Source organism: Amblyraja radiata, chromosome 4 (assembly GCF_010909765.2).
Source record: "Amblyraja radiata isolate CabotCenter1 chromosome 4, sAmbRad1.1.pri, whole genome shotgun sequence".
Lineage (NCBI taxonomy): Eukaryota > Metazoa > Chordata > Chondrichthyes > Rajiformes > Rajidae > Amblyraja > Amblyraja radiata.
Genome location: NC_045959.1, coordinates 8,868,279 through 8,895,079, shown reverse-complemented (window position 1 = coordinate 8,895,079; position 26,801 = coordinate 8,868,279). Strand labels below are relative to the sequence as shown.

General features: G+C 43.9%; 1 protein-coding gene across 1 annotated transcript in view; it reads left to right on the top strand.

The window, feature by feature from the left end:
• dok6 (docking protein 6) overlaps positions 1-26,801 on the top strand; it is a 487,069-nt gene that overhangs the window by 340,361 nt on the left and 119,907 nt on the right. Inside the window, exon 4 of the mRNA XM_033018929.1 lies at positions 11,230-11,349. Within this exon, the coding sequence (XP_032874820.1) occupies positions 11,230-11,349 (120 nt within the window). The remainder of the gene's footprint in view (positions 1-11,229; positions 11,350-26,801) is intronic.

The window sequence follows — 26,801 nt, the reverse complement described above, 5'->3', positions numbered from 1 at the left end:
CCAAAATTAATCTACTGGCGATAAATTATATAAACAGTAATGCTCTTCTCAACTTGCATACAGGAGTGCTATCTGGGTGAAAGCAGAGCAGGTTGCATTTAGCACTCACTAATGTCACACTTTGCTGTAGATTTGAGGTCAACCTCATTACTGATTCATAATGAGTGAGCTGCCTAGCCCATATCAAGTCCAGCTGTAGGAACCCGCTGGAAATAATGCTCCACGGAGGTCAATAATACTAATAACAATTCTCTAGTTGTTCGGTATTATTGACTTCAGCATCCAATTATTTTTTTGGTCTCCTGTCAAACAAGGCAGTATTCCTGAAGCAATAGCTGATAAAATGCTTTCCAATTAAGCTTCCCGCCTTTCCTTATTGCTTTATGGGAACTAAATGAATATATAAATGATTGTGTTGTGTGCTGCCTGTGGAAATCTTAATTGAAGCAAAACATTTTTTGGCAAAATAATTATGGGCTTCAGGATTCATACAGGTTTGGATTCCATTTAATAACAATCAGAGTGGCAGAGTCCTGATGGAATACACTGTTCCAACTTTTCATGCCTCGTGTAATGATAAAGAGGACCTTTTTCTACTAATGCAAAGGCTAAATGGACTGATGTTGTAAAAGGAGTCTAGGCTCATCAATATCATAAATGGATGTCTCATAGAGATAGATGGGTACCTGATTATGTTGTACAATAACAAAACTAAGTCACAGTCCTAAACGAGTCTGGGGAATTCACTGGCAATTAATAGCAGCAGGAAAGAGGAAAAATAGCTTGGTTCAATCTGAAGGTGAACAAATTTCTACTTTCAGAAAAGCAAGTCCCAGCTACAATCTGTCAACTAATTCAGTGCTCTAAGCTGCTCAATTGCTTGCTGGAAAATAAATCAAAGTAGAACGTAAACTCCGTTTTTCTTTGCAGGGTAAATGGTTAGATATTTGAATATGCCAATATAATCAAAGACCTTTTCCACCCTGATCATTCCTTCTTCCCACTCCCATCGGAGAGAAGATACAGAAGCTCAAAAGTATGCACCACCAGACTCAAGAACAGCTTCTTCCCCTCTGTTATCAGGCTTCTGAACTGTCCTTCCTGAAGTTAGGGTACAGTCTGAATCTTCTCTACCTCACTGCGTACATTGGATGACATCTTTGGAATTGTAGTGCTGTAATGCGACACACTGGTGCAGCGGTAGAACTGCTGTCTCATAGCACTGGTACCCGGATTCGATCCTGACTATGGGTGCTGTCTGTGTGGAGTTTGTACATTCTGCTTGTTACTGCGTGGGTTTTCTTCAGGTTCGCCAATTTCCTCTCACATTCCAAAAACATGCAGGTTTGTAGGTTAATTGGCTTCTGTAAATTTCCCCTAGTGTGTAAATGGGATAATATTGAACTAGTGTGTAGGTGATCAATGGTCGGCATGGACTCGGTGGGTCAGAGGGCTTGTTTCCATGCTGTATCTCTAAACTCTCGCCCAACATAGGGAACATTTTTCCTGCATCTAGCTTGTCCAGTCCTTTTATAATTTTATATGCTGCTATAAGATTCCCCCTCATCCTATACTCCAGTGAATACAAGGACTGGACAAGCTCGATGCAGGAAAAATGGTCCCAATGTTGGGCGAGTCCAGAACCAGGGGCCACAGTCTTAGAATAAAGGGGAGGTCATTTAAGACTGAGGTGAGAAAAAACTTTTTCACCCAGAGAGTTGTGAATTTATGGAATTCCCTGCCAGAGAGGGCAGTGGAGGCCAAGTCACTGGATGGATTTAAGAGAGAGTTTGATAGAGCTCTAGGGGCTAATGGAGTCAAGGGATATGGGGAGAAGGCAGGCACGGGTTATTGATAGGGGACGATCAGCCATGATCACAATGAATGGCGGTGCTGGCTCGAAGGGCCGAATGGCCTCCTCCTGCACCTATTTTCTATGTTTCTATTTTTCTAGTCTTTTCAATTTTTCCTCATATGACAGTCCCGCCATCCCAGGGATCAATCTCGTGAACCTACGCTGCACTGCCTCAATCACAAGGATGTCCTTCCTCAAATTCTACACAGGATGTTGACAAACAGCACAACAACAATGATAACAATTGTCACCAGCCACTCTCCCATCATTTGAAGCAAAGGCTGCCATTGTTTACCTACAACTCACGTACAATTGGGTGGGAAGGATGCATTAACAGTAAATTTCTCTACATAGTCCACTAAGGGAGCCTTGATCGCTCTTTGAGGGACTGTGGCAGTAAGCCCAACCCGGACAACATGGGGATAGAGATTCCCAGTGGATGCTCTATCTCTTCTTAGGATCTGTGCATCTGCCTTGAGGCTTTACAATTCATGCAGAGCCTATGTGCACACAGCAGCTTTTTTTGTTTAAAAATATCTCTTCCTTCTTTGATACTAAAATAAGTGTCCTTCTGGAGAAACATTGTTTGTTTCCTCAAGTACAATTCCACACAGATTCTGTATTGCAATACATGAGAAGGATCATGATGCACTATTGTAAGAAGCAAGATGATTTTAGCCAGTGTCTAGGTCAGACATCACCCCAACCAACACACCCATTGGAATAATCTCATCACTTTTAAAATTGCTATTCACAATCTATACGTTATTGGCACTTCCTCTCTTACTGTTATAATATCTGCTCTTTACAAAAGCATTTCATCGACTATGTACCACTGGAATGCTTGCATGCACACAGTTAAATGGTGGTTGTTCTTCCTTCTCTTGTCACTAGAGCAGGGTGCCTTTTTTCCGATCTTGTTGAAAGCACATTGAATGGGCCTCAAATCGAGGAAATAGGTGAGTCAGTCTGAGGTCAAGATAGAAGGAATGCTTCAAAGGAATACCCACCCATGGCATTTCCAGCACTTAATCTAGACAAAGGACGCTGGCTTGTTTGGTAATTGTAGTGTACTTGTGGGTATTCAATACGTGAGGAAGTGCTGGTAGGATCCATCTATAAATATCTCTAGTGGATGCAAGGAGCTTCAGAATAGGGATGTGTAATTTGCAAAAGACTAACAATTACGAAGATGTACACTTGTCATGCACGTGATGACATCATTGCATGTATTTCACGTAACTTGCGTGTTTGCATATAAATGTGTTTCCCATTCAATCCTGACACAGAAGGTTCAGAATCCCTCATTGGCTCAAGATGAGCATTATGTCCTTGCCTGGCTGTAGTGCAAGTTTGAATCTTGTCTCTGTGGGCTACTTATTTGAAAATGATATTGTCCCATCAGCTGGTAAGCAGTAAGGGTCACAGCTGAGAGAAAATATTCCACAGTCGTTTATGTCTCCTTCTCATCTTTAACGCTGTATTGGCTGCATGTGGGATAGAATTCAACTGATAATTAGAGAACATTTGTACATGGTCTAAAATGCCATATTTTAGTATGTTACTTTAGTTTAAAGAGTTTCGAAGTAACAGCCAGAACAATGAAGCTGCAAGGATGTATTCAAACATTAACTGCTTCATTAATGTCTTTTAGAGAATTAAAAAAAAACTCATGTTTGTTTGAAAGCCCACACCTTCTTGGTTGACTTTCAACTGTCCTCTGAAGAAGCCCTGCAATGTTCAGTTGCATTAAGACATCCGTGGACCAAGTTAAAATTGATTTTCAAAGATTGCCCCATAATTGTATTACTCTAGTGAGCTGTTATAGCTTCTTGTGACGTATTATTTTCCTACAGGTTGATGAATGATATTTATTGATAGTGAAAAGGTGAATAGATGAAATGGGGGCAGTGGTTGTGACATTTATGATATGAATAAGTTGGCTGAAAGACGATTAAATTGTAAAGTTTATGAGTTGAGTGATGTTCTCAGGACAACAATGGAGACAGAGATCATTGTTCCACCCCAGATTGTGTTAATAAGCTACTTTCGGAAAGCAGTGATAAAGAAAAGATGGACATTTGATCCTAAATGAAAATTAAATTAACATGCAGTCTACAGAGTGCTTTGATCCTTACTGTAAAATGTGTTTATTTTGTGGTATGTGTGAGAAGGAACTGCAGATACTGGTTTAAACCAAAGATAGATACAAAAGGCTGGAGTAACTGAGCAGGTCAGACAGCATCTCTGGAGAAAAGGTAATGGTGACATTTCAAGTTGAAACCCTTCTTCAGACCCGCTGAAGAAGGATCTCGATCCGAAACATCACCTATTCCTTTTCTCCAGAGACGCTGTCCGACACGTTGAGTTCCTCCAGCTTTCTTTTTCTATCTTTGGTTTAATTTGTGGTGTTGTCTTGCAGTGTACTTGAAACAAAATAATCCAACAATCCAACATTATCGCACATAATTCAATTTGCGATGGGATCTAGAGTATAGCAGGGTTTGCTATTGCGTTTAGTAGAATACTGTGCAATCAATACTGTGCAATCAATCTCTGGGCTTCTGACTCTGACAATCAAACTCCCAGGTTTTACAATTCACTCTAAATTCAATATAAAGCAGGGAGAAAAGGACTTTGATTTTTTTTTTTAACGTAAAAAGAATGGACATCAATGCCCCATAACATAGTCTCCCATAACAGATGTGTTAAACACCAGAGGAAGGGGGTTAGAAGGGATCTTAGGAAAGATTTTTCACCGAGAGTGTGATTGAAATGTAGAATGTCTGTGGGCAGTAGATACTCTTACAACATTTAAGAAGTATCTCGAAGAGCACTTGAATAACCAAGGCATAGAATGCAATGGTCTATGCAAGTAAATGGGATTTGTGCAGATGGTTAACTGATAGTTGGCAATAATGTGGAGCCCCAAAGGGCCTGTTTGTATGCTATAAAACTTCTTGGCACCATCTATGCTATTACTAAAACTCTCATCTTGACCACTTTGCTTTTTTTTAAATTTGCGCAAAACCGGTACCCTTTATCGATAGGATTTTTTTTGCGACCCTTCTCCTCTACTCTAACCCGCCAAATTATGTTCCGATCGGTGGAATTATACAAAAGTTATGAAGGTTTAGAAAATCCTGAGATCAGCAGATTGATCTTCTCGCCTGTCAGTCACCATGAAGGTAACGCCCCTTCCGGCACACACTGGAGAATAAAGCCCCGGAGGCGGGGCTGAGTAAACAAGTACTGATTGAGTCCGCAAGAGTTGAGTCGGAAAAGAAGCTGTGTGGTGTCTGGAAAGTTGCTGTGTGGTCTCGGGAAAGTCGCTGTGTGGTGTCGGGAAAGTCACTGTGTGGTGTCGGGAAAGTCACTGTGTGGTGTCGGGAAAAACGCTGTGTGGTGTCGGGAAAGTCGTTGTGTGGTGTCTGGAAAGTCACTGTGTGGTGTAGGGAAAAACGCTGTGTGGTGTCGGGAAAGTCACTGTGTGGTGTCGGGAAAGACACTGTGTGGAGTCGGGAAAGTCACTGTGTGGTGTCGGGAAAGTCGTTGTGTGGTGTCGGGAAAGACACTGTGTGGTGTCGGGAAAGACACTTTGTGGTGTCGGGAAAGACACTTTGTGGTGTCGGGAAAGTCGCTGCGTGGTGTCGGGAAAGTCGCTGCGTGGTGTCGGGACAAACGCTGTGTAGTGTCGGGAAAGACACTGTGTGGAGTCGGGAAAGTTGCTGTGTGGTGCCGGTGGTTACTGAGTGCAGTCCCTCTCCCCCCCACAGACCCGGCCTCCCCCCCATACCCCCCACCCCTCCCTTCCCCTCACCCCTTCCCTTCCCCATCACCCTCCTCTCCACACACACCCCCTTCCCCCTCCGCCCCTCCCCTCAACACACCCACACCCCCCCTTTACCTGTCCCCTATTCCTCCCCCCTCCGCACCACCCCCGCAACATCACCGCACCCCCCCCAACACCACCCCACCCCCCAACACCACCCCACCCCCGCAACAGCAATCCACCTCCAATGCCAACCCCACCCCCCCAACACCACCCCATGCCACCCCCCCACGCCACATGAGTCAATGAGTGAGTGTCCAGTAAGCCGTGTGTCAATGAGTGAGTGTCTAGAAAGCGTTTTTTTCTAAAAATCGATATACAGTATAACAGGAAGTGGTCAAGATCAGACTTTTAGTAATATAGATTACACATTCCACACTAGTTTGTATCTAGTCTTCAGAGTGCTCATCAATGACACCTTCCCTAAACATTGTCACCAATGGGTGAGTGCCATTCATTTGTTGTCCCATTCCTAGTACTAGATACAATGATAAGGCACCGCGAGCAGTGTTAATTGCGCTATAACTTAGTCGCTTCTCATAAAACCAAACTAAAACCTTACCTCACCATTAAACTCCGACGGAGCATTTTCGAATGCATCCGTATCCCGCGCCAGGCGACGACATATTGATGCGCATGCGGGCTGGCGGGTTCTTCACGTAGTCTCGTCACGAGACTTCGAAATAAAATCTATGTTACAACATCATTTTGGACTTACATAGAAACATAGAAACATAGAAAATAGGCACAGGAGTAGGCCATTCGGCCCTTCGAGCCTGCACCGCCATTCAATATGATCATGGCTGATCATCCAACTCAGTATCCTGTACCTGCCTTCTCTCCATACCCCCTGATCCCTTTAGCCACAAGGGCCACATCTAACTCCCTCTTAAATATAGCCAATGAACTGGCCTCAACTACCTTCTGGGGCAGAGAGTTCCAGAGATTCACCACTCTCTGTGTGAAAAACGATTTCCTCATCTCGGTCTTAAAGGATTTCCCCTTTATCCTTAAACTGTGATCCCTTGTCCTGGACTTCCCCAGCATCGGGAACAATCTTCCTGCATCTAGCCTGTCCAACCCCTTAAGAATGTTGTAAGTTTCTATAAGAACCCCCCTCAATCTTCTAAATTCTAGCGAGTACAAGCCGAGTCTATCCATTCTTTCTTCATATGAAAGTCCTGACATCCCAGGAATCAGTCTGGTGAACCTTCTCTATACTCCCTCTATGGCAAAAATGTCTTTCCTCAGATTTGGAGACCAAAACTGTACACAATACTCCAAGTGTGGTCTCACCAAGACCCTGTGCAACTGCAGTAGAACCTCCCTGCTCCTTTTAACTTAAACTTTTATTTAGTTTTAGTAAGGAAAAATAAATAACAATAGCACATTTATTTTTCCAGTGCAAATTGTATTATCTGGCATGTTCATAATAGAAGTTCACATTTTTAGTCTAAATTACTTTTGATTAAAAATGCTTGAATTGGGATTTTTCATTTATTTATCATCAGAAAAGATAAACTACTCCCAGCAAAGTGTTCTCCCAGTCTGTGTTTGATCTTACTGATGTTGGGGAGGCCACATCAAGAGCACTTGATGGAATAGTGGAGGTGGTGGAGACAGAGAAATCAAGAAAGAGGGGAGAAGTGTCAGAAATACTTGAGGTGAATTTGAGACCAGGGTGGAAGTTAGTGGCAAAGTTGATGAAATTGACAAGTTTCATACAGGTGCAGGAGGCAGCACCAAAGCTGGTGTCGATACAGTGACCTCTAGTCCTACACTCTACCACGAGTGGAAACATCCTCTCCACATCCACTCTATCCAAGCCTTTCATTATTCTGCGGTTCCCCCTCATTCTTCTAAACTCCAGTGAATGTAGGCCCAATGCCGTCAAATGCTCAGTTCAGTTTCGTTTATTATTGTCATCTGTACCGCGGTACAGTAAAAATATTTTTATTGTTGCCCGATAGGAGAGGGGAGAAGAGGGCGTGTTCGGGGTGAGAGTTGTTTGTGATTATGCTGGTGGCCTTGCCGAAGCAGTGTCAAGTGTAGATGGAGTCAATGGAAGGGAGATTGATTTGCATGATGGTCTGGGCTACATTCACAACTCTCAGCAATTTCTAGTGATGTTAGATGGAGCTATTCCCAACCATACTGTGATGCATCCTGATAAAATGCTTTCCACAGCACATCTGTAGAACCTGGTGAGGGTTGTTGGGGACATGCCGATCCTCCTAAGCCTTCTAAGGTAGAAGAGGCATTGGTACACTTTCTTGGCCATAGTTCTGATGTGACTGGTCAAGGACAAATTGCTGGTGATATTTATTCCTAAGAACTTGAAGCTTTTGACTAGTGTCATCAATATTTACCAGGGGGTGCACAGCTTTACTTTCTGAAATCAATCATAATCTTTTTTATGTTGCTGACATTGGGAGAGTGGTTGTTGTCTTCACACCAGGTTACGAGGTACTCGATCTCTTTCCTGTTCTCTGTCTCTCCATTGTTAGATATCCGTCCTGCTACGGTGTGTCGTCTGTAAACTTGTAAATTGAGTTGGATTGGTATTTGGCTACACAGTCATAAGTGTATAAGTAGGGGGCTGAGAATTCATCCTTGTGGGGTAACAGTGTTAAGGATTTTCATAGAGGATGATGTGTCCCTTATCCTCGCCTCTCGATGGCGATGGATGAGAGTGAGAGAGCGTGTGATTGCATCCAGAAAAGGTTCATGGAAGATAAGTCAGGCTGAAGGGCCTGTTTCCATGCTGTATGACCCTCTGGCTTTCTTATAGTAGTATGCTAGTTCCATTTGCTACATTTGTCCCATATCCCTCTAAATCTTTCCTATCCATGTACCTGTTCAAATATCTTTAAAATGTTGTTATTGTACCTGCCTTAAGATATTTCCTCAGGCAGCTCATTCCATATATTCCATATACCCACCACCAGTGTGAACAAGCTTGCTCTAGGTTCCTGTTAAATCGTTCCCTTCTAATTTTAAACCTTTGTCCTCTAGTTCTTGATTCCCCATCCTTGAGTAGAAGACCCTGTGCATTCAAATTTTCCATTTCCTTATGATTGTATACACCTTTACAAAATCAGCCCTCACCATCTTGTGCTCCAAGGAATTGTCCTAGCCTACCCAATCTCTCCCTATAGCGAGGCCCTCAAATCCTGGAAACATCTTCATACATCGGCTCTACACTCTTTCCAACTTAATGGTATCTTTCCAATAGTAGGGTGACTAAAAACTGAAGCCAGGTGACCAACACTGAAAACATTAGTGAAAATAAATTGGGAATGATGAATTGGTGAAGATTTTCACATTTGTAACTTTCAGTGAACAGTGTAACTATATACCCCAATGCAGAAGATAAGGACAAGAATTGTTTATGAATATCAAATATAATGAGCCCATGGATTTTCACATCTTCAGGTGAAGACTGTCAACTCTGCCTCCTTTGCACATCCCCTTGTCCTTTCGGCATTCCTAATTGTCACAGAGCATCAGCCCTTTCTATTGATTAAGTAATAATCTATAACTTCCCACCAATCCTGTCCCCATCACCTCTTGGACCCCATCACGTCCACTTTTTGCAGTCTTAGCAAGATATCAGAGAGACTGGGGAAAGATCTAAGAGAGAATATCTAAAAGCCATTGCAGAAGACTTTCTGACTGTAGAAATAGAACCTGGTGCATGTGGAACACCTGAGCAGGATGATGGCGGAAATACTTTAGAAGAGTACGAGAATCCAATCAAAAGTAATTAATTGTCATATGCATTGAAAACAGAACAATGAAATTCTTACTTGCAGCAGAACAGGCTACACAGCACCGAAAAAATCTCCTTGGTCCAACTCATCCAATATGTCTATCAGAACTAGTCCCATTTGCCTGTATTTGCACCTTATCTCTCTGAATCATTTATATCCATATACCTGTCCAAATTTAAACATAATTGTATACACCTCCATAGCTTCCTCTCCAGCTTTCTCATTCTATACAACCAACTCTCTGAAAAAGTTACCCCTCAAGGCATTTTTTGTTATTTTTCTTATCTCATTCTATATAACCAACTCTGAAAAGGTTTCTCCCTTAGGTCCTTTTAAAATGTATTCCTTCTCACCTTAAATCTGTGTCCTCCAGTTTTAGATGCTGCTACCCACTGAACAAAGACTGGGACCATCTACTATATCTACACCACACATACTTTTATATACATCTATGAGATCACTCCTTAACTTCCTACAATTAAAGGACACCAGTCCCACCATACACTGCCACTTCTAATAACTCAAACCTTCCAACCCCAGGAGCATCTTTGCAGATCTTTTCTGCACCCTTTCCAGCTGAATGACAGTCTGCAGGGTGACCAAAAGTATGCACCGAACTTGAAGTGTGGTCTCAAAGTGACTTGTACAGTTGTAACATGACATGCCAAAAACTACATTTTAAAGTAATGTTGAGCACATGTAACTCGAATTAATAATCAATCTACAAGTTTTAAAATTATATTTAATTTGACTTGTATTAATGAATATGTTTATAATTCTAACTATCTGAAACATCGGTGGCCGATTAGGAAAAGGGGAGATGCAACGAGACCTGGGTGTCATGGTACACCAGTCATTGAAAGTAAGCATGCAGGGAAGAAAGCAAATGGTATGTTAGCATTCATAGCAAAAGAATTTGAGTATAGGAGCAGGGAGGTTCTACTGCAGTTGTACAGGGTCTTGGTGAGACCACACCTGGGGTATTGTGTACAATTTTGGTCTCTGAATCTGAGGAAATACATTCTTGCCATAGAGGGAGTACAGAGAAGGTTCACCAGACTGATTCCTGGGATGTCAGGACTTTCATAAGAAGAAAGACTGGATAGACTCGGCTTGTACTCACTAGAATTTAGAAGATTGAGGGGGGATCTTATAGAAACTTACAAAATTCTTAAGGGGTTGGACAGGCAAGATGCAGGAAGACTGTTCCTGATGTTGGGGAAGTCCAGAACAAGGGGTCACAGTTTAAGGATAAGGGGGAAACCTTTTAGGACCGAGATGAGAAAAACATTTTTCACACAGAGAGTGATGCATCTCTGGAATTCTCTGCCACAGAAGGTAGTTGAGGCCAGTTCATTGGCTATATTTAAGAGGGAGTTAGATGTGGCCCTTGTGGTTAAAGGGATCAGGGGGTATGGAGAGAAGGCAGGTACAGGATACTGCGTTGGATGATCAGCCATGATCATATTGAATAGCGGTGCAGGCTCGAAGGGCCGAATGGCCTACTCCTGCACCTATTTTCTATGTTTCTATGTTTCTATCAGCTACAGTAATCTCAGGCTCAGGTTAAAAGGAACACAGGTTTGTTCAAAGTGAATCTCTGCAAACTTCAGACCCTGTCCATTGACTGAACTATACATACAACTGTGCATATACCACAAGTTGCAGATGGTTTTCACTGCTAATGCTTTGAATTCATATTAAATTGAGTGTTGCGAGGAGCAGCAGAATATAATGGTCTTACATTTTGTCATGTGCTTTTTTTACAGAGCTGGAAGCAGAGGAGTGGTGTAAGCTTCTTTCAGTTGAGTGCTTAGGATCCAGACTCAATGATATCAGCTTTGGGGAGCCTGATCTTTTGGCAGCTGGTGTTCAAAGGGAACAAAATGGTAGGTTGATATGTTATGGCGCCTTCTGAACTGAATCAGTAACAATATTGAGTGCTTTACATTCTGATCTATTTGCTAAATGTACTCTTGATCTCCGCTTTGCTGATCTCAATATCCAAGTTTCATTCTTGAGAGGAAGGATAGTTAATAATTAGGTTTAGTTTTAGTGTTAATTGAAGGGTTAATTCATTTAGGATGCATGACTGAAGTTTTGAACTTTCCCAATGCACTGACTATAGTCTATGTCATCTACAGAATGCATTGCAGTTATTTGTCTAGGCTACTCTGAATGCACATTTAAAACTGGTGTCATTTACCCATCAAGAACAGGTTCCCCACCAAGTGGTGCATCAGCCTGACTTGGAAATATACCATTCTTTCTTTGCCTCTCTGTCCCTCTCTCCACACAACATCACTGTGGGGCTACCTACACCATAAAGGCGGCAACGGTTTCAGAAGGTTGTTAAAGGGCCATGAGAGATGAATAATAAATGTCGTCAATATCCAGATATCTAAAGTTAATTAATCAAAAGCCCCTGTCATTCATCCCACTGCACATCTATATGTATCCAAATTCTACCCCTCCCCTATCTCTCACAATTACAATGTTTATGCCATAATCCATGCCTATGGATCTCGAGAGGCATCCAGTTTTCCTGCTACTTTTTGCTTTATCATGTCGCTCTCACCAGGTTTGAGTGGGGCACAGATTTGATACCTGGACACTCAGACTGAATGGACATTTCACCCTTCATAAATTTATATTGAATGCCCATTTAAGGCCCTTTGGACACGAAACCCACCGCCAGGAACCCCGCTGTTTGCTTTAGTCAATTTGAATAGATACAGTGGAAATCCTTTTCCTGCCTTGCACAGGTAAAATTGGGCCACTAAGGGAAGATGAGCTGGAATATACATTTTAATGTCACAGCCTGTAGCTGCTGCCATATCCTGTGTTCTTGATTGACAGTGTGGATGTGTATGCTCATTATTCTGCGCAAGCATTTCCTGGTGTTAAGAAAAATACGTCAAAATCTTTATTCACAGAGAAAGTTAAAAAATGGATTCCGATTAAAACAGGTAATATCTATTGTCTTCACTTATGGTCATGCTAATTCTCTTGGAGTGGGGAATTGCAATATATTATTGGAAACAACATCTCCACCCTCTCAGTCATAATGCCTAACTTTCCTATTGATGCTCAGCTATGTTATAAAGTCAGAATTGTAACTCTCTTTCAATTGACAAATCCAAGGATACATGACTAATAACATTTATGGAAAATTAGGAGGTCATTTGGTCCATATGGATGTTTGAAATAGATATTGACTCAGTATCTTATTCCATTTAGTTTTCTCAAGGTCACACTGAACCCACTCAATAACTGTTAGCCACCACATTGTCTCTCCATAATATAGTCTGCTTCAACATGACTTTAATATGCAGCTGAATATACGACGTGGTAGGAATTTGGCTTTCGTAGCCTTGGTATTTCATTTCATTGGGTATCAGGCTACCCCATTTCTCCATCACTTTCTACCTAAAACAATATTTCTTCCAAACTTTTACTTTTTATTAATGGCATGCAGCTTAAATTCAGGTCATATTCTCGGTGTGATACTAGTCCGTTTTGACATTCTTTCATTTTTTGAAGGCTTGAGCTCTCTAAATCAAAAGTCAGCTGAGGCAAACTGGCACGCACAGGAAAACAAATTTGATTTGAGGTATAACAAGGAAAAACATGTTTCCTTGGTGACATCAACACAGCCTTCTTATGTAATGGATGAAAATATAATAACCATCTGTCTCCATTATCCCACTCGACAAATAAAGTAAAATTGTTGGTTTTGCACAGTTATACATCATTCTCTAGGGTCACAGACTCAAAATGTTGACTGGTTCTCTTTTTCCGGAAGCTGACTGACTTGCTGACTATTCCAGGGTTTTCTCTTTTGATTTCAGTTTGCCAGCATCTGCCTTTTCTTTTAATTTATACAGTGTATTCAGAAAGTATTCAGACCCCTTCACTTGTTCCACATTTTGTTACGTTACGGCTTTATTCTAAAATGGATTAAATTCATTTACTTAATCATCAATCTACACACAATACCTCATAATAAAAAAGTGAAAATAGGTGTTTAGAAATGTTTGCAAAGTAATTAAAAATAAATAACTGAAATATCGCAATTACATAAGTACTCAGACCCTTTACTCAGTACTTTGTTGAGGCACCTTTGGTAACGATTACAGCCTCAAGTCTTCTTGGGTATGACGCTACAAGCTAGGCACACCTGTATTTGGGTAATTTCTCCCATTCTTCTCTGCAGATGCTCTCAAGCTCCTATCTCCTCCCCTTCCTTAACCCTCTAGCTGTCTCCTCCCACCCTCCCATCCGCCCGCCCTCGGGCTCCTCCCCCTCCTCCCCTTTTCCTTCTTTCTCCCACCCCCCATCAGTCTGAAGAAGGGTTTCGGCCCGAAACGTCGCCTATTTCCTTCGCTCCATAGATGCTGCTGCACCCGGTGAGTTTCCCCAGCAATTTTGTGTACTCTCAAGCTCTGTCAGGTTGGATGGGGAGCTTCGATGCACAGCTATTTTCAGGACCCTCCAGAGATGTTCGATCGGGTTCAAGTCCGGGCTCTGGCTGGGCCACTCAAGGACATTCACAGACTTGTCACGAAGCCACTCCTGCGTTGTCATGGCTGTGTGCTTAGAGTCGTTGTCCTGTTGGAAGGTGAACCTCCGCCCCAGTCTGAGATCCAGAACGCTCTGGAACAGGTTTTCATCAAGGATCTCTCTGCACTTTGCTCCGTTCATCTTTTCCTCAATCCTGACTAGTCTCCCAGTTGCTGCCACTGAAAAACATCCCCACAGCATGATGCTGCCACCAACATGCTTCACCGTAGGTATGGTATTGGCCAGGTGATGAGCGGTGCCTGGTTTCCTCCAGACGTGACGCTTGGCATCCAGACCAATGTGTTCAATCTTTATTTCATCAGACCAGAGAATCTTGTTTCTCTTGCATTTTGGTAAACTCCAAGCGGGCTGTCATGTGCCTTTTACTGAGGAGTGGCTTCCGTCTGGCCACTCTACCATAAAGGCCTGATTGGTGGAGTGCTGCAGATATAATTGATGACCTTCAGGAAGTTTCTCCCATCTTCACAGAGAAACTCTGGAGCTCTGTCAGAGTGACCATCAGGTTCTTGATCACCTCCTTGACCAAGGCCCTTCTCCCCCGATTGCTCAGTTTGGCCGGGCGGCCAGCTCTATGAAGAGTCATGGTGGTTCCAAAGTTCTTCCACTTAAGAATGACGGAGGCCACTGTGCTCTTCGGGACTTGCAATGCTGCAGAAATTGTTTTATACCCTTCCCCAGATCTGTGTCTCGACACAACCCTGTCTCGGAGGTCTATGAACAATTCCTTCGTCTTCATGGCTTGGTTTTTGCTCTGACATGCACTGTTAACTGTGGGTCATTATTAAGACAGGTGTGTGCCTTTCAAAATCATGTCATGCTGTGGAAACATCTCAAGGATAATCAATGGAAACAGGAAGAACCTAAGCTCAATTTTGAGTGTCATGGGAAAGGGTCTGAATATTTATGTAAATGTGATATTTCAGTTACTTATTTTTAACTACTTTGCAAAAATTTCTAAACAACTGTTTTCACTTCTTTGTTCTGGGGTATTGTGTGTAGATTTCTGATTTAAAAAAAAAAATTAATCCATTTTAAAATAAGGCTGCACCGTAACAAAATGTGGAAAAAGTGAAGGGGTCTGAATAATTTTTGAATGCACTTTAATTCATACAGTGATCTTCTCAGCATTTTATACTGGAACCAAAGATAAATTTCTACTCTGTTGCATTATTGGGCTGTGCATTAAAGTCAATACAATAGAAAATTGGGAGGAGATACATGTGATTGATATTTATGTATCAAGTGAGTCTAATTTAGACTGGATTGGATTGGATTGGATTCCTTTATTGTCATTCAAACCTTTTGTTCTGAACGAAATTTCGTTGCCTGCAGTCATACATATAATAATAAATAACAAAACATACAATAAACACAAATTAACATCCACCACAGTGAGTTCACCAGGCACCTGATGGAGGCAAAAGTCTTAAAGTGTCTGTCTCTTCCCTCCTTGTTCTCCCTCTGCGTTGAGGCGATCCCGGCTTCCGTTGTTGTGACCCGCCGGATGATGGTAAGTCCCGCAGCTCAACCGGGCCGGTTCAAGCTCCGTGGCCCGGGGTGGTCGAAGCTGCCAAAGCTGCCGCCCTCCAGTCCAGTGGACGAAGCTGTTGTTGCGGGAGCTCCGGAGAACAGGTCACCAACCTGTGACCTGCGAGCTCCCGACGATGTCGTCCACTGGGCCCGCGGCCAAGCCCCGAATTCAGGTCGCCGCTGCCGGAACGCCAGAACACCGCCTCAGCCCCGAAGCCGGGCCACCGCCACCGGAACGCCGGAACGCCGCCACAGCTCTGAATTCGGCCAGCCTCGCGTTGGTAAGTCCTGGCTGGCTCTGCCTCCGGAGCCTCGAGGTCGGTCGCAGTTGGAGGCCACCAGCTCCGCCATTAGGCCTCAGCGCAGACGGAGGCAGAGAAGGGGGATACGACAAAAAGAGTCGCATTCCCCCAAAAGAAGAGACAAAAAAACATGTTTCACCCCCCCCCACACATATACACAACCTAATAAACTAAAATTTAACTAAAACAAGACAAAATGGAGAGAAGGCAGGTACAGGATACTGAGTTGGATGATCAGCCATGATCATATTGAATGGCGGTGCAGCCTCGAAGGGCCGAATGGCCTACTCCTGCACCTATTTTCTATGTTTCTATGTTTAAAAGAAAACAACAAAAAAAGTAAAAACTGACGGACTGCAGGCGAGCCGCAGCTGTCAACAGCGCCGCCACTTCCGGAAAACCTCAAGTAGTAAATAATAACTGCTCTCAATGTCAAAGTTAGGATCAGCCTCAATCTCAGAAAAGTTTGCAAGCTGGTCTTTGTTGAGATATATCATCTATGACTGAAGATGGGTCTCGACCCGAAATGTCACCCATTCCTTCTTTCCAGAGATGCTGCCTGTCCCGCTGAGTTACTCCAGCATTGTGTGTCTACCTTTGATTTCAACCAGCATCTGCAGTTCTTTTCTACACATACCATATGTGACTCTTTGCTGCCGACTGCTGCCTTGCAGAAGTCAAATAAAGTTCAAGCATCTTCCACTTTTGGTAATTGCCCTTGGAAGGAACACAGATGCTGTGCCAAGATCTCAAAGTGCAGTCATTTAGCAACATCCTGGCAACCTCCTGCCATGAGCATTCTTTGCACAAGAAAGCTGCCAGATAAGTGTTTTCTTTGTTTACTTGTACAGTTTCCTCTGCCACTTCCCTCCCTTCACTGCAGCATGAATACTGCCAACGCTCCCCTCAAGTTTGACAACCCAAGCCGCAGAACCTGTAAGTCTATGATTGATTATATCATGCAGAGGATGGTTTCACATCACAACTGAACCAGCATCTTTTTATCCGGGATTAACCATGTAAGGTTTTATGTTCATTCTTCGCCTCAGCAGGAGCCATAGGTGTATAACCCAGGCAGGCACTATGAAACCCGGAAGCGGGAATCTTGCTGAATTTTGCAAACCCGTCTATTGAGGCCAAATGGAGGAAGACATAAAATAAATTCCTTCCTAGTGTAGCGAGAATGCACCCTTCGCCACCGTATGCCTCGTTCACTGTTGATTGAAACTGGATGCAAGCAACTCAATAGTTAGTGTTCTATCAATCCACATTGTCATTAAATACTTTGTGATCACACATTCATTCTGTGTTGTCATTGATTTTGCATAATAATACACCAGTGCTAAATGTGGTTTGGTAAAACTATCACAGGATACTTTGATTTGATTGTACCTTTGTGATTAACATATACCACCACCAAAGTGTATCACCTTGGACTTGTGCATGATGTATATGCATATCCACACACCCTTTAATGCACAGAATGCACCTGGTGTCCATTGGCAGTTGATACCTTGACTGAACACTTGATAACTCATGCTAATCCCATCTGCCTCCGTAACTAGAGATGGTATTAGTAAATTACCCATCTTTGGGCAATAGCATCAGTTTGGAAATGACTGAAGATTCACGGATAAGAGGTTTTTGTGGAGCAAAGCTGTCCATCATTGTGACTTTGATTGTTTCAGCTAAAAATAGCAGAGGTCTAATTTTTTGTCTCAGGGCTGATCCCAGACCAATAAATGGATGATTGTATCCCAACAATCAATAGTTTCAGTTGGTATCAACTTAATTTAAATTTAACTGGACGGGTGAGAACCAATTCCCCAAATATAGCTATGTGGCTGATAAGGCTAATTTAGTAAAATACAGTATGTTCAATATCATCCAGATTGGCCATGCTACTTATTTGTTAGCTCTGTGCAGCCGAAGCACTGATAGTAGTGATTTGGTAAATAATCTGGAAACTGGAGTTAGCCCATTGTAATGCTACTGAGTGAATCGTTGCCTCATCCAGTTAAATTTCAAATATCTTCAACCCTGTGAGCGGAAATGATCACATGGAAGTTATTCAGAAAAGTCTATACTGCACATGCGGGTTGAGGCTGTTGACAATGATCAGTCCACATCCCATTCTTGTGAGCCTTGTCTTGAAAGGCAACTCCAACCATACCTGTGTGCAGTATAAACTAATCTAGTGTTATCCCAAACCAGTGTAAATATTCAAACCAGTTTAATATTACCAACTTGTATCCATGACAGGAGACATCATCGATGAGGTTCCATACCTTTATCCAAATGGGAGGACTTATGCAACCCGACCAGGAGCTGCCTCAAACATGTGTGCATGATTTTACATCTGCTCCTGGAGGTAGAGGAGCTCGCGTACGAGGTTGGCGCATCTTCCAACGAAGGCCGTTCTGGGCTGTGGCCTAAAAAAGACCTTTGTCCTGGTTGTACGGCCTTCAAGCTTTCACCAGCTTCAGTTCATCGTGGTTTGCTGGTGGGTGCGTAGGGGTGCTGCCGTCGAAGATGTGAGGTCTTGCGTGATAATGTGGCCTTCCTGAACCCGACGGCCACTCGTTGAGCTCCTGCTGCTGGTAGTGTTGTTCCTGCACCCCCTGCACACTTGTGGTTTCTTCAGCCAAACCCCTGTCTTCAGAGTCAGCCCAGAAGTGACTCCTAATGCACCCCTCTGTCGAGGGAGTTGCATTATGCAGCCCTCAATAAGGTGCTGCTATGGGCGTCCCAGGACCCCCTGGTGACTAGGCTCCATATACCGAAGCATGTCACTATTGGAGCTTCTGATCCATCAACCACTCCATGTGGGATATGCGATCACAGTTGCTCCCGCCGGAGTCCATTCCTGTAACATATTCTCACAAAATAGCACAAAACGACCTTCGAGTAAGGAATTTACCTGCATGTCCTTTTAAAACCTTCTGCTGCGGGGCAACGCTCCTCCCGAGCCTGGTCTCGTGGTTGTGGTTTGTTACAGCTGGGGTTCCTCTGTGGTACTTGTAGAAACACTTCCATTGCGGGTTATTTCTCCCCCGAGCTTTTTCTCCGTGGTCTCTTATAACAGAGCTTCTCCACGGTGTTCTCCAATTGGGGCTTTCTTTCCCCCCCCCCCCCCCCACCCCCCGATCTGGGTATCCCCGCAGTAACTGCAGCCGGGATATCCCCGCGGTCCCTATCAAAGGGATAGCCGTGATTTACAAAGTCGGGGTGGTATCCTGCTTCGGGGGGGGGGGGGTATATGAAGCCGCTGGTTTAACTGCCTGCGGCACAGTACTTACTGCCGTCCGATCCTCGCATCCCGCAGTCTACGGAGCGGGTTCTCAGGTCGCTCCCAGTATTCCACGGTCTCCGGAGCGGCTGTCCCGGTGTCCCCGGCACCAATATGAAGCCGCTGGCACCAACGCCAGCGGTTCGAAGGTGAATCCACCGCCATCCGCTCCCTGCGGTCTCCGGAGCGGCTGTCCAGGTGCCCCGGGCACCAATATGAAGCCGCTGGCTCCACTGCCAGCGGCTCGAAGGCGAATCCAACCGCCGTCCGCTCCCCGCTTCCCGCTGTCTCCGGAGCGGGTTCTCCACCAATATGAAGTCGCTGGTTTTACTGCCAGCGGCTCAAAGGTGAATTTGCCGCCGCTCGCTACTCCGCATTCCGCGGAACCGAGCGCCTAGGTCCATGGGTGGGATTTCCCATGACCGGGGTTCCCTGAAGTCCGAGACTGGGGTTTCCCCTCCGTCCCGACTTAGCCCCGGACTTTTAGCAGGACCTCTAAGTAGAGGTTCCTGCAAGAAGATTTTAAAACCTGAAAGTATTTTTAAAAACTTACCTCAGGTCTGTTGCTGGCAGGAGAATAACGTTCACCCTGCCAGTCGTCACGCAATGCGATAGACGATATGACACGCATGCGTACTGGACGTGGTCTTCACGTAGTCACTCACGTGACTCCGAAGTAAAATTTCAGGTCATCCAAGTAAGATTGTTTAATATTTGTTTCAGAATGCTTCTATCTATAATAACTGAAAATGTCTTTCAGTTCTCTTAATTTTTAATAAAGTTATGGCCATTTCACTGTCCTTGATCACAACTTTTGTGTTAAGTCAATGGAAAATCAATAGAGAACAAGATACTAATTTCCGAGTATGAAAATGACCATAAATCTTTTAATACTGAAGATATGAAAATGAATTAGGTGTCAGATTAAACTTATTTTTATGCTTTATCTGATGGGATAAATTGCAGACTTGATTTTTTAAATCTCAAAATTTTGTAACATTGCTAAATATTGGGACAGTAAGTGACTAGTTGGCTTCTTGTCATAATTTTATTGAAGTGTTGTTACTGGGAACTATCTTTACATTAAGCAAACCTTGATCACATTCAGCTTTGCAACATAGTTGTGTGTTTTACTTCGGAGTCACGTGAGTGACTACGTGAAGAACCCGCTTCCAACGCATGCGTGTCATATCGCTACACGCATTGCACGAGTCAACAGAAGGGTGGAGGACATCCCCCAGTAACGGGAGAAGGAAAAAAGGACCAGCAAAAGGCAGGTAAGGACTCTGCATTTTTATTCACAGAAAAATGGACAGAGTGAAAAGGAAGTGGTCTGCAAAAAAGCTGCCCGAGAAACGCGTTGTAAACGTGGATGAACGGCAGAGACAGCAGCCGTGGGCTCTAGAGGCCTCGGTAGAGGAATCAGCTGTGCCAGAAATCATTCTGGCACCGACGAAACTTACTCACTGGCCGGGAGGCAAAGTTCAAACAAAAACGCACCATCTAGCAGAGCCCGACTTGGAGCAGCAGCGGGCGACCAGCCCGTATCAATATCGGACCAGGGCTGAACGGGTGCGGCAGACGGAACAAACCCGCTATGAGTGGCTGCAAACGGAGCAGCCAGGAGAAACAGCTGACCGGGAACAGACGTGGATCGACAGTCAGGACCGGTGTGGCCAGCGGCGGGACGAGGAAAGCCCGCAAACCAGCACCCGTGAGTACCGGGGACGGGAACAGCGGGGCTACAGAGAAGAGCAGCACACTGCTGAAGGCTGCAGGAATGGGAGCAGCCAAAAATAGCAAGTGCAGCTCACCGTCTAAAGGAGCTGCTGGAGGAGCTCCTTCACAGTGGCAGTCCCATGAATGTGGAGACTAGCCACAGTGGGCAGACAAGCCCCATATGGGTACCCCGTGAGGGACCCCCTGAAATCTCGACCTCTTCGGAGGAGAGTGGGCAGGACCCTGATGGGCCAGACCCTGATCACACAGCTTCCCATGATCCTGAATCTGCAGAAAAACATACACTGCTGGACATGGTGGCTGATTACTTCAAACCAAGTCAAACAGGGGCAGACTTGGATTCCAGGATGGCAGCCAGTATTAACTACATGTCTGGCCATCAACTCCAACAACAAATATTCACAGAGACACTGGCCAGACATCTGCCACCTGGTAACTGTGATGCATTACAAATCCCCAGTGTCAACCAATGCATTTGGAAACATATGGGGAAGGACATCAGGAACCATGATCTCAAAATCCAGAAAGCCTTAAAGGGGCTTACGGCAGGGATCACAGCTTACATCCGCACCCTGGACAAAACTGAGCAAACTAAAGGCCACCAAGACGAACTAGCCCTGTTCTGTAATGTACAATATGAGCTGAATAGCATGCGCAGGGCGGCTATTCAGCCAGCACTGGATCCTAAATATGCAACAATTTGCAAACAAAGAGCCGTTAAAACCCCAACCCTTTTGTTTGGGGAAGCCAAGACACTGGGGCTCATCAAAACTAGCGCAAAGGCTTATTTTGGATCACGGTACCAGCCACATGGAAGACCGAAAAGTGTGGCTTATATCAGTGGCAGTGCCAGAACCCAATATAACCCGCAGCAGCCTTCTTTTAGGGTATGGCCAGGGACGGCCACCCTGGAAGATGCGGAAGCCTAAACCTCCAGTACAACCACGAACACGAATAAAAACAAAACCGCCTTTTTTCAAAAAACAAAGAAAATAATACAACCACCAGTAACCATGGAGGTAGGTGGGTGTGGTTCTTTTGTAAAAAAGGGACCCACGACGGTGGGAGGGAGGTTGCAATACTACAGTGACGAATGGTGTAAAATCACTACAGACTCGTATGTTCTAAGCAGTATTCAGGGTTGTCTGATAGAATTTACTCATCCCAATAACCCCCCAGTACAACATACACCAGAAAGGCATTTCGTCCTTACAAAAACCGAACAATCTAAAGCCCACATGGAGCTACAACGATTGTATACAAAAGGTGTGATTGAGCATATTATTCATGAACAATTAAAATTTGTATCAAACATATTTATTAAAAATAAAAAAGATGGGGGTTGCAGGATTATCATTGACCTTTCAAACCTAAACACATTTGTTCAATATGTTCATTTTAAGATGGATACCTTTATCACTGCTAAAGAATTAGTATCAGCTGGTTTCTATATGACAAGCATTGACTTAAAAGATGCATACTATACCATATAACCATATAATATAACCATATAACAATTACAGCACGGAAACAGGCCATCTCGACCCCTCTAGTCCGTGCCGAACACATAGTCTCCCCTAGTCCCATATACCTGCGCTCAGACCATAACCCTCCATTCCTTTCCCATCCATATAACTATCCAATTTATTTTTAAATGATAAAAACGAACCTGCCTCCACCACCTTCACTGGAAGCTCATTCCACACAGCTACCACTCTCTGCGTAAAGAAGTTCCCACTCATGTTACCCCTAAACTTCAGTCCCTTAATTCTCAAGTCATGTCCCCTTGTTTGAATCTTCCCTACTCTCAGTGGGAAAAGCTTTTCCACGTCAACTCTGTCTATACAGTACCCATCAGAGGGGAACACAGACATGGAGTTAAGTGTAAATTGATACCAGAAACGAATATGGATTATCTAGGATTCACCATTAACACGGTCAATATGTTAGTAACTTTACCAATAAATAAAGCCGCAGCCCTACAGGAGGATTGCAGCGAGCTTCTTAACACCAACAGACCCTCCATTAGACGGGTAGGCCGGATAATTGGGAAGATTGTGGCTACATTCCCGGCCACACATTTTGGGCCATTACATTATCAAAATTTGCAAAGAGCAAAAATTAGAGCACTCAAATTTAACAAAGGTCATTTTGATAGACCTATGGAGCTGCCTACGGAAGCTATAATTGAACTACAGTGGTGGGAACATAGCATTAGGTATTGCTCCAACCCCATCATTATTGACAACTCGTCTATGGTATTACAAAATGGTGTATCCAAAGAAACATTTGGATATCGGCAACATACCTACCAGGTAAGCTAAATTCAGTGGCAGACACCAGGTCACGCAAATTTAATGAAAACACGGAATGGATGTTAAATAAAAATGTATTTGCTGAAATTACAGCAAAATATGGTAGACCAGATATTGATATTTTTGCATCCAGGTTGAATCACCAATTACCAAGGTATGTGTCCTGGGAACCAGACCCTGGGGCAGAAGCTACAGATGCTTTCTCACTGCATTGGGGGAAATGCCGTTTTTTATGCTTTTCCCCCATTTTGCATCATCAATCGGGTACAAAGGAAAATTCAACAATATTTGGCATCTGGGATTCTCATAGTACCCGATTGGCCTACTCAACCGTGGTATTCGGTCATACAGGGGATGGTGTTAGAACCATGTTCCATTATTGGACATAGCCCGAATTTATTAATTCATTCAGTAACTGGAGGGGGGGCAGTCACCCATGCCATAAGACTATGGATTTGTTGATTTGTAGAGTCTGAAAGACCCACTACACGGCATGGGGCTGTCAGACAGGACGATGAATCTCATCACATCCGCACAAAGACTGTCAACACGGAAGCAGTACCTCGGACACATCAAGAAATGGGGCATATACTGCTTTGACAACAACCTAGACCAAAGGGCCAAGAACATTCCGGCCGTATTGGAATTCTTAACAAACCTCCATTATGATAAACGATTGGGCTACAGTGCCATCAATAGTGCCAGAAGTGCACTCTCCAATTACCTATCACAAGGAACGGAGCGGCACACGGTGGGAACGCACCCCCTGGTAACAAAACTTATGAGGGGCATATTCAATGCAAATCCCCCTAAAACCAGGTACTCCAAAATCTGGGATGTGGGTGTCGTTTTAAACATGCTGAGGAGCTGGTGGCCCATAAACAGCATTATCACTGCAGAAACTGACCATGAAGATGGTTATGCTCATGGCGTTAGTTACTGCACAACGAGTCCAGTCATTAAGCAAACTGAGCCTGGACTCCTTGATCATCTCACGAGAGAAACTGGTGTTTGTCATACATGAGTTAATAAAACAAACAGACCAGGTTCATCGGGTCAAGTGATTGAATTTATGGCATATCCATATGACGAACGTCTGTGTATAGCAAGACATATCCAATTATACATGGAATATACTAAGAGCATTCGAGGTCAGGAAATGGCTTTGTTAATTTTCTTACAAGAAACCGCACAAAAGGGTCACGACCCAAACTATCTCAAGGTGGCTCAAATGTGTCCTAAAGATGGCAGGAATAAACACTAATGGTTTTAAATCTCATTCCACCAGGGCTGCAGCAACATCCGCAGCAAAAATTCTGAGGTACCGACGGACCAAATCCTCAGAATAGCAGGATGGTCATCCGAAAGGACTTTCCAAAGGTTTTATAATAAACCAGTTTTGGAGCCATCATCATTTTTGGAAAGCATTTTACGTTCAATATTATAATTTGCCCGAAGGGTTACAGGGCTATGATTTCAATTAATAAATGTATTTTCTCGTTATATCACACAAGTCTTTGTATAAGTGTGTCTAAAATTGCTAATGATACTCTCTCCCGATACCCAAGGCAGTTGTGAAGCATGGACTCGTTCCACGGCATGAGGTCACAGAGCTTTGAAATCTTCACCTAGTCACTCACGTGACTCCGAAGTAAAATAGTAGGATTAAACGAGAACTTACCAGTTTGAAGTTTGATCTGTATTTTATGAGGAGGAACGTTGAGGGAATACGTGCCCTCCGCTCCCACCCTCCTATGATCATATCAAAACTGGTATCTCTTTGATAATCTTACTATGTTAGGTCATTATAGTTTCTGTGACCTCACACCGCTGCTTTGAAGAATGACACGCATGCGTTGGAAGCGGGTTCTTCACGTATTCCCTCAATGTTCCTCCTCATAAAATACAGATCAAACTTCAAACTGGTAAGTTCTCGTTTAATCCTACTATTTACCCCCCATCCCTTTAAAGGCTTTAATAGGCGCTGCACCCATCCTGTCTGTGTGTCCCAAGCCCCTCTGGTAAACTATAAGACAAATGATATAGGATTTCTGTCATGGTAACACAGGCACAGATCTTCAGCAATTCAGGTAATTTGATCCTCTATGTGTTCATATTACGCAGAGGACCAGCATATGTTTTTGCTTTTTAAATCATCTCTTCCTCTCTATATCTGTATTATTGTACTGATTGTTAAAGTCCATCCTGTTGGATCCAACTCCATCCAACTCCATCCTGTTGAAACTTAAGGCCCTGTCCCACTTACGTGTCCTTGGCACGCAAATTACGCGACCTCGTCGTCGCGTTGAGGTGCACGGGCATCATGTGGCCGCACGGGGCCGGTCCCACTGAGAAGCGCGGAGGGGTATGGAGTTGTGCGCGGTATTGCGCGGCGCTCCGGGATTTTGTAACGAACGAAATCTTCGTGCGCCACCGGCCTGTCGTGGAACTGACGGCCAAAGTGGGACAGGCCCAAAGTTTGTTTGAAATCTGCAAAGAACTGTTCTTGTCTAAGGAACGTCTCACCTCCAACAGCAGCAGAAGCAGGTAAACGATCGCCGAACTCGGCCTGGGGCTCACGGCCGTTGAGGATCCGGATCCGCCCCCACTTCTACTCCCAGAGCGGGGCCAAGAAAATTGAAGATAGACACAAAATGCAGGAGTAACTCAGCGGGACCGGCAGCATCTCTGGAGAGAAGGAATGGATGACGTTTCAGGTCAAGACCCTTCTTTCAGATTGAAGAAGAGTCTCGACACGAAACGCCACCCATTGCTTCTCTCCAGAGATGCTGCCAGTCCCGCTGAGTTACTCCTGCATTTTCTGTCCATCTTCAAATGATGTCACGCGCTCCAGACGGGCACATGAGGACGCGCGTGACTCTCGCGGGACCATCACGCCTCAACGCGACGACAAGGTCGCGTAATTAGCGTGCCAAGGACACGTAAGTGGGACAGGGGCTTTACTCTTTTTCTCTTTTGAGAGATATCTCATATGATTCCACCATGTTAATTATTAATTATTTTCTACTGGCATCAGGTCTCAATGACAGCTGGATATAAATTAAGAGGAATGAAATATTTCTGAAATATTCAGTGAAAAATATCATCTCTGCAGCAAACCATGGGCAGAACCGAGTACATTTGCATTTCAATTAAAGTTTCACTGTGCAGGTTATTTCTGGGAACCTGGGTTCCCGTTGCTCAGACAGGGACAGTTCTTTGCAGATTTCAAACAAACTCATCTCAAAGTTTTTTTCATAACTGGCTATTAGCACAGGCTTAGGTGTGAATTCAGAGTTTCAGAGACAGATGACTGGTGGGTGAAATTTAAAGAGAACATTAAAGCAAAGCGCCAGAATGAGCAACTCTGTAAGAATAAAGGGCACAAGGTGCAGGAGTAACTCATTGGATCATGCAGCACCTCTGGAGAACATGGATAAATGATGTTTCGGGTATGGATCTGAGCGTTCAATGTTCTCAAAATATGCTGCCTGACCTGCTGAGTTACTCCAGTACTTTGTGTCTTTTTATTAACCAGCATCTGCAATTCCTTGGGCAACTCTGTACATTCACTCCCTACG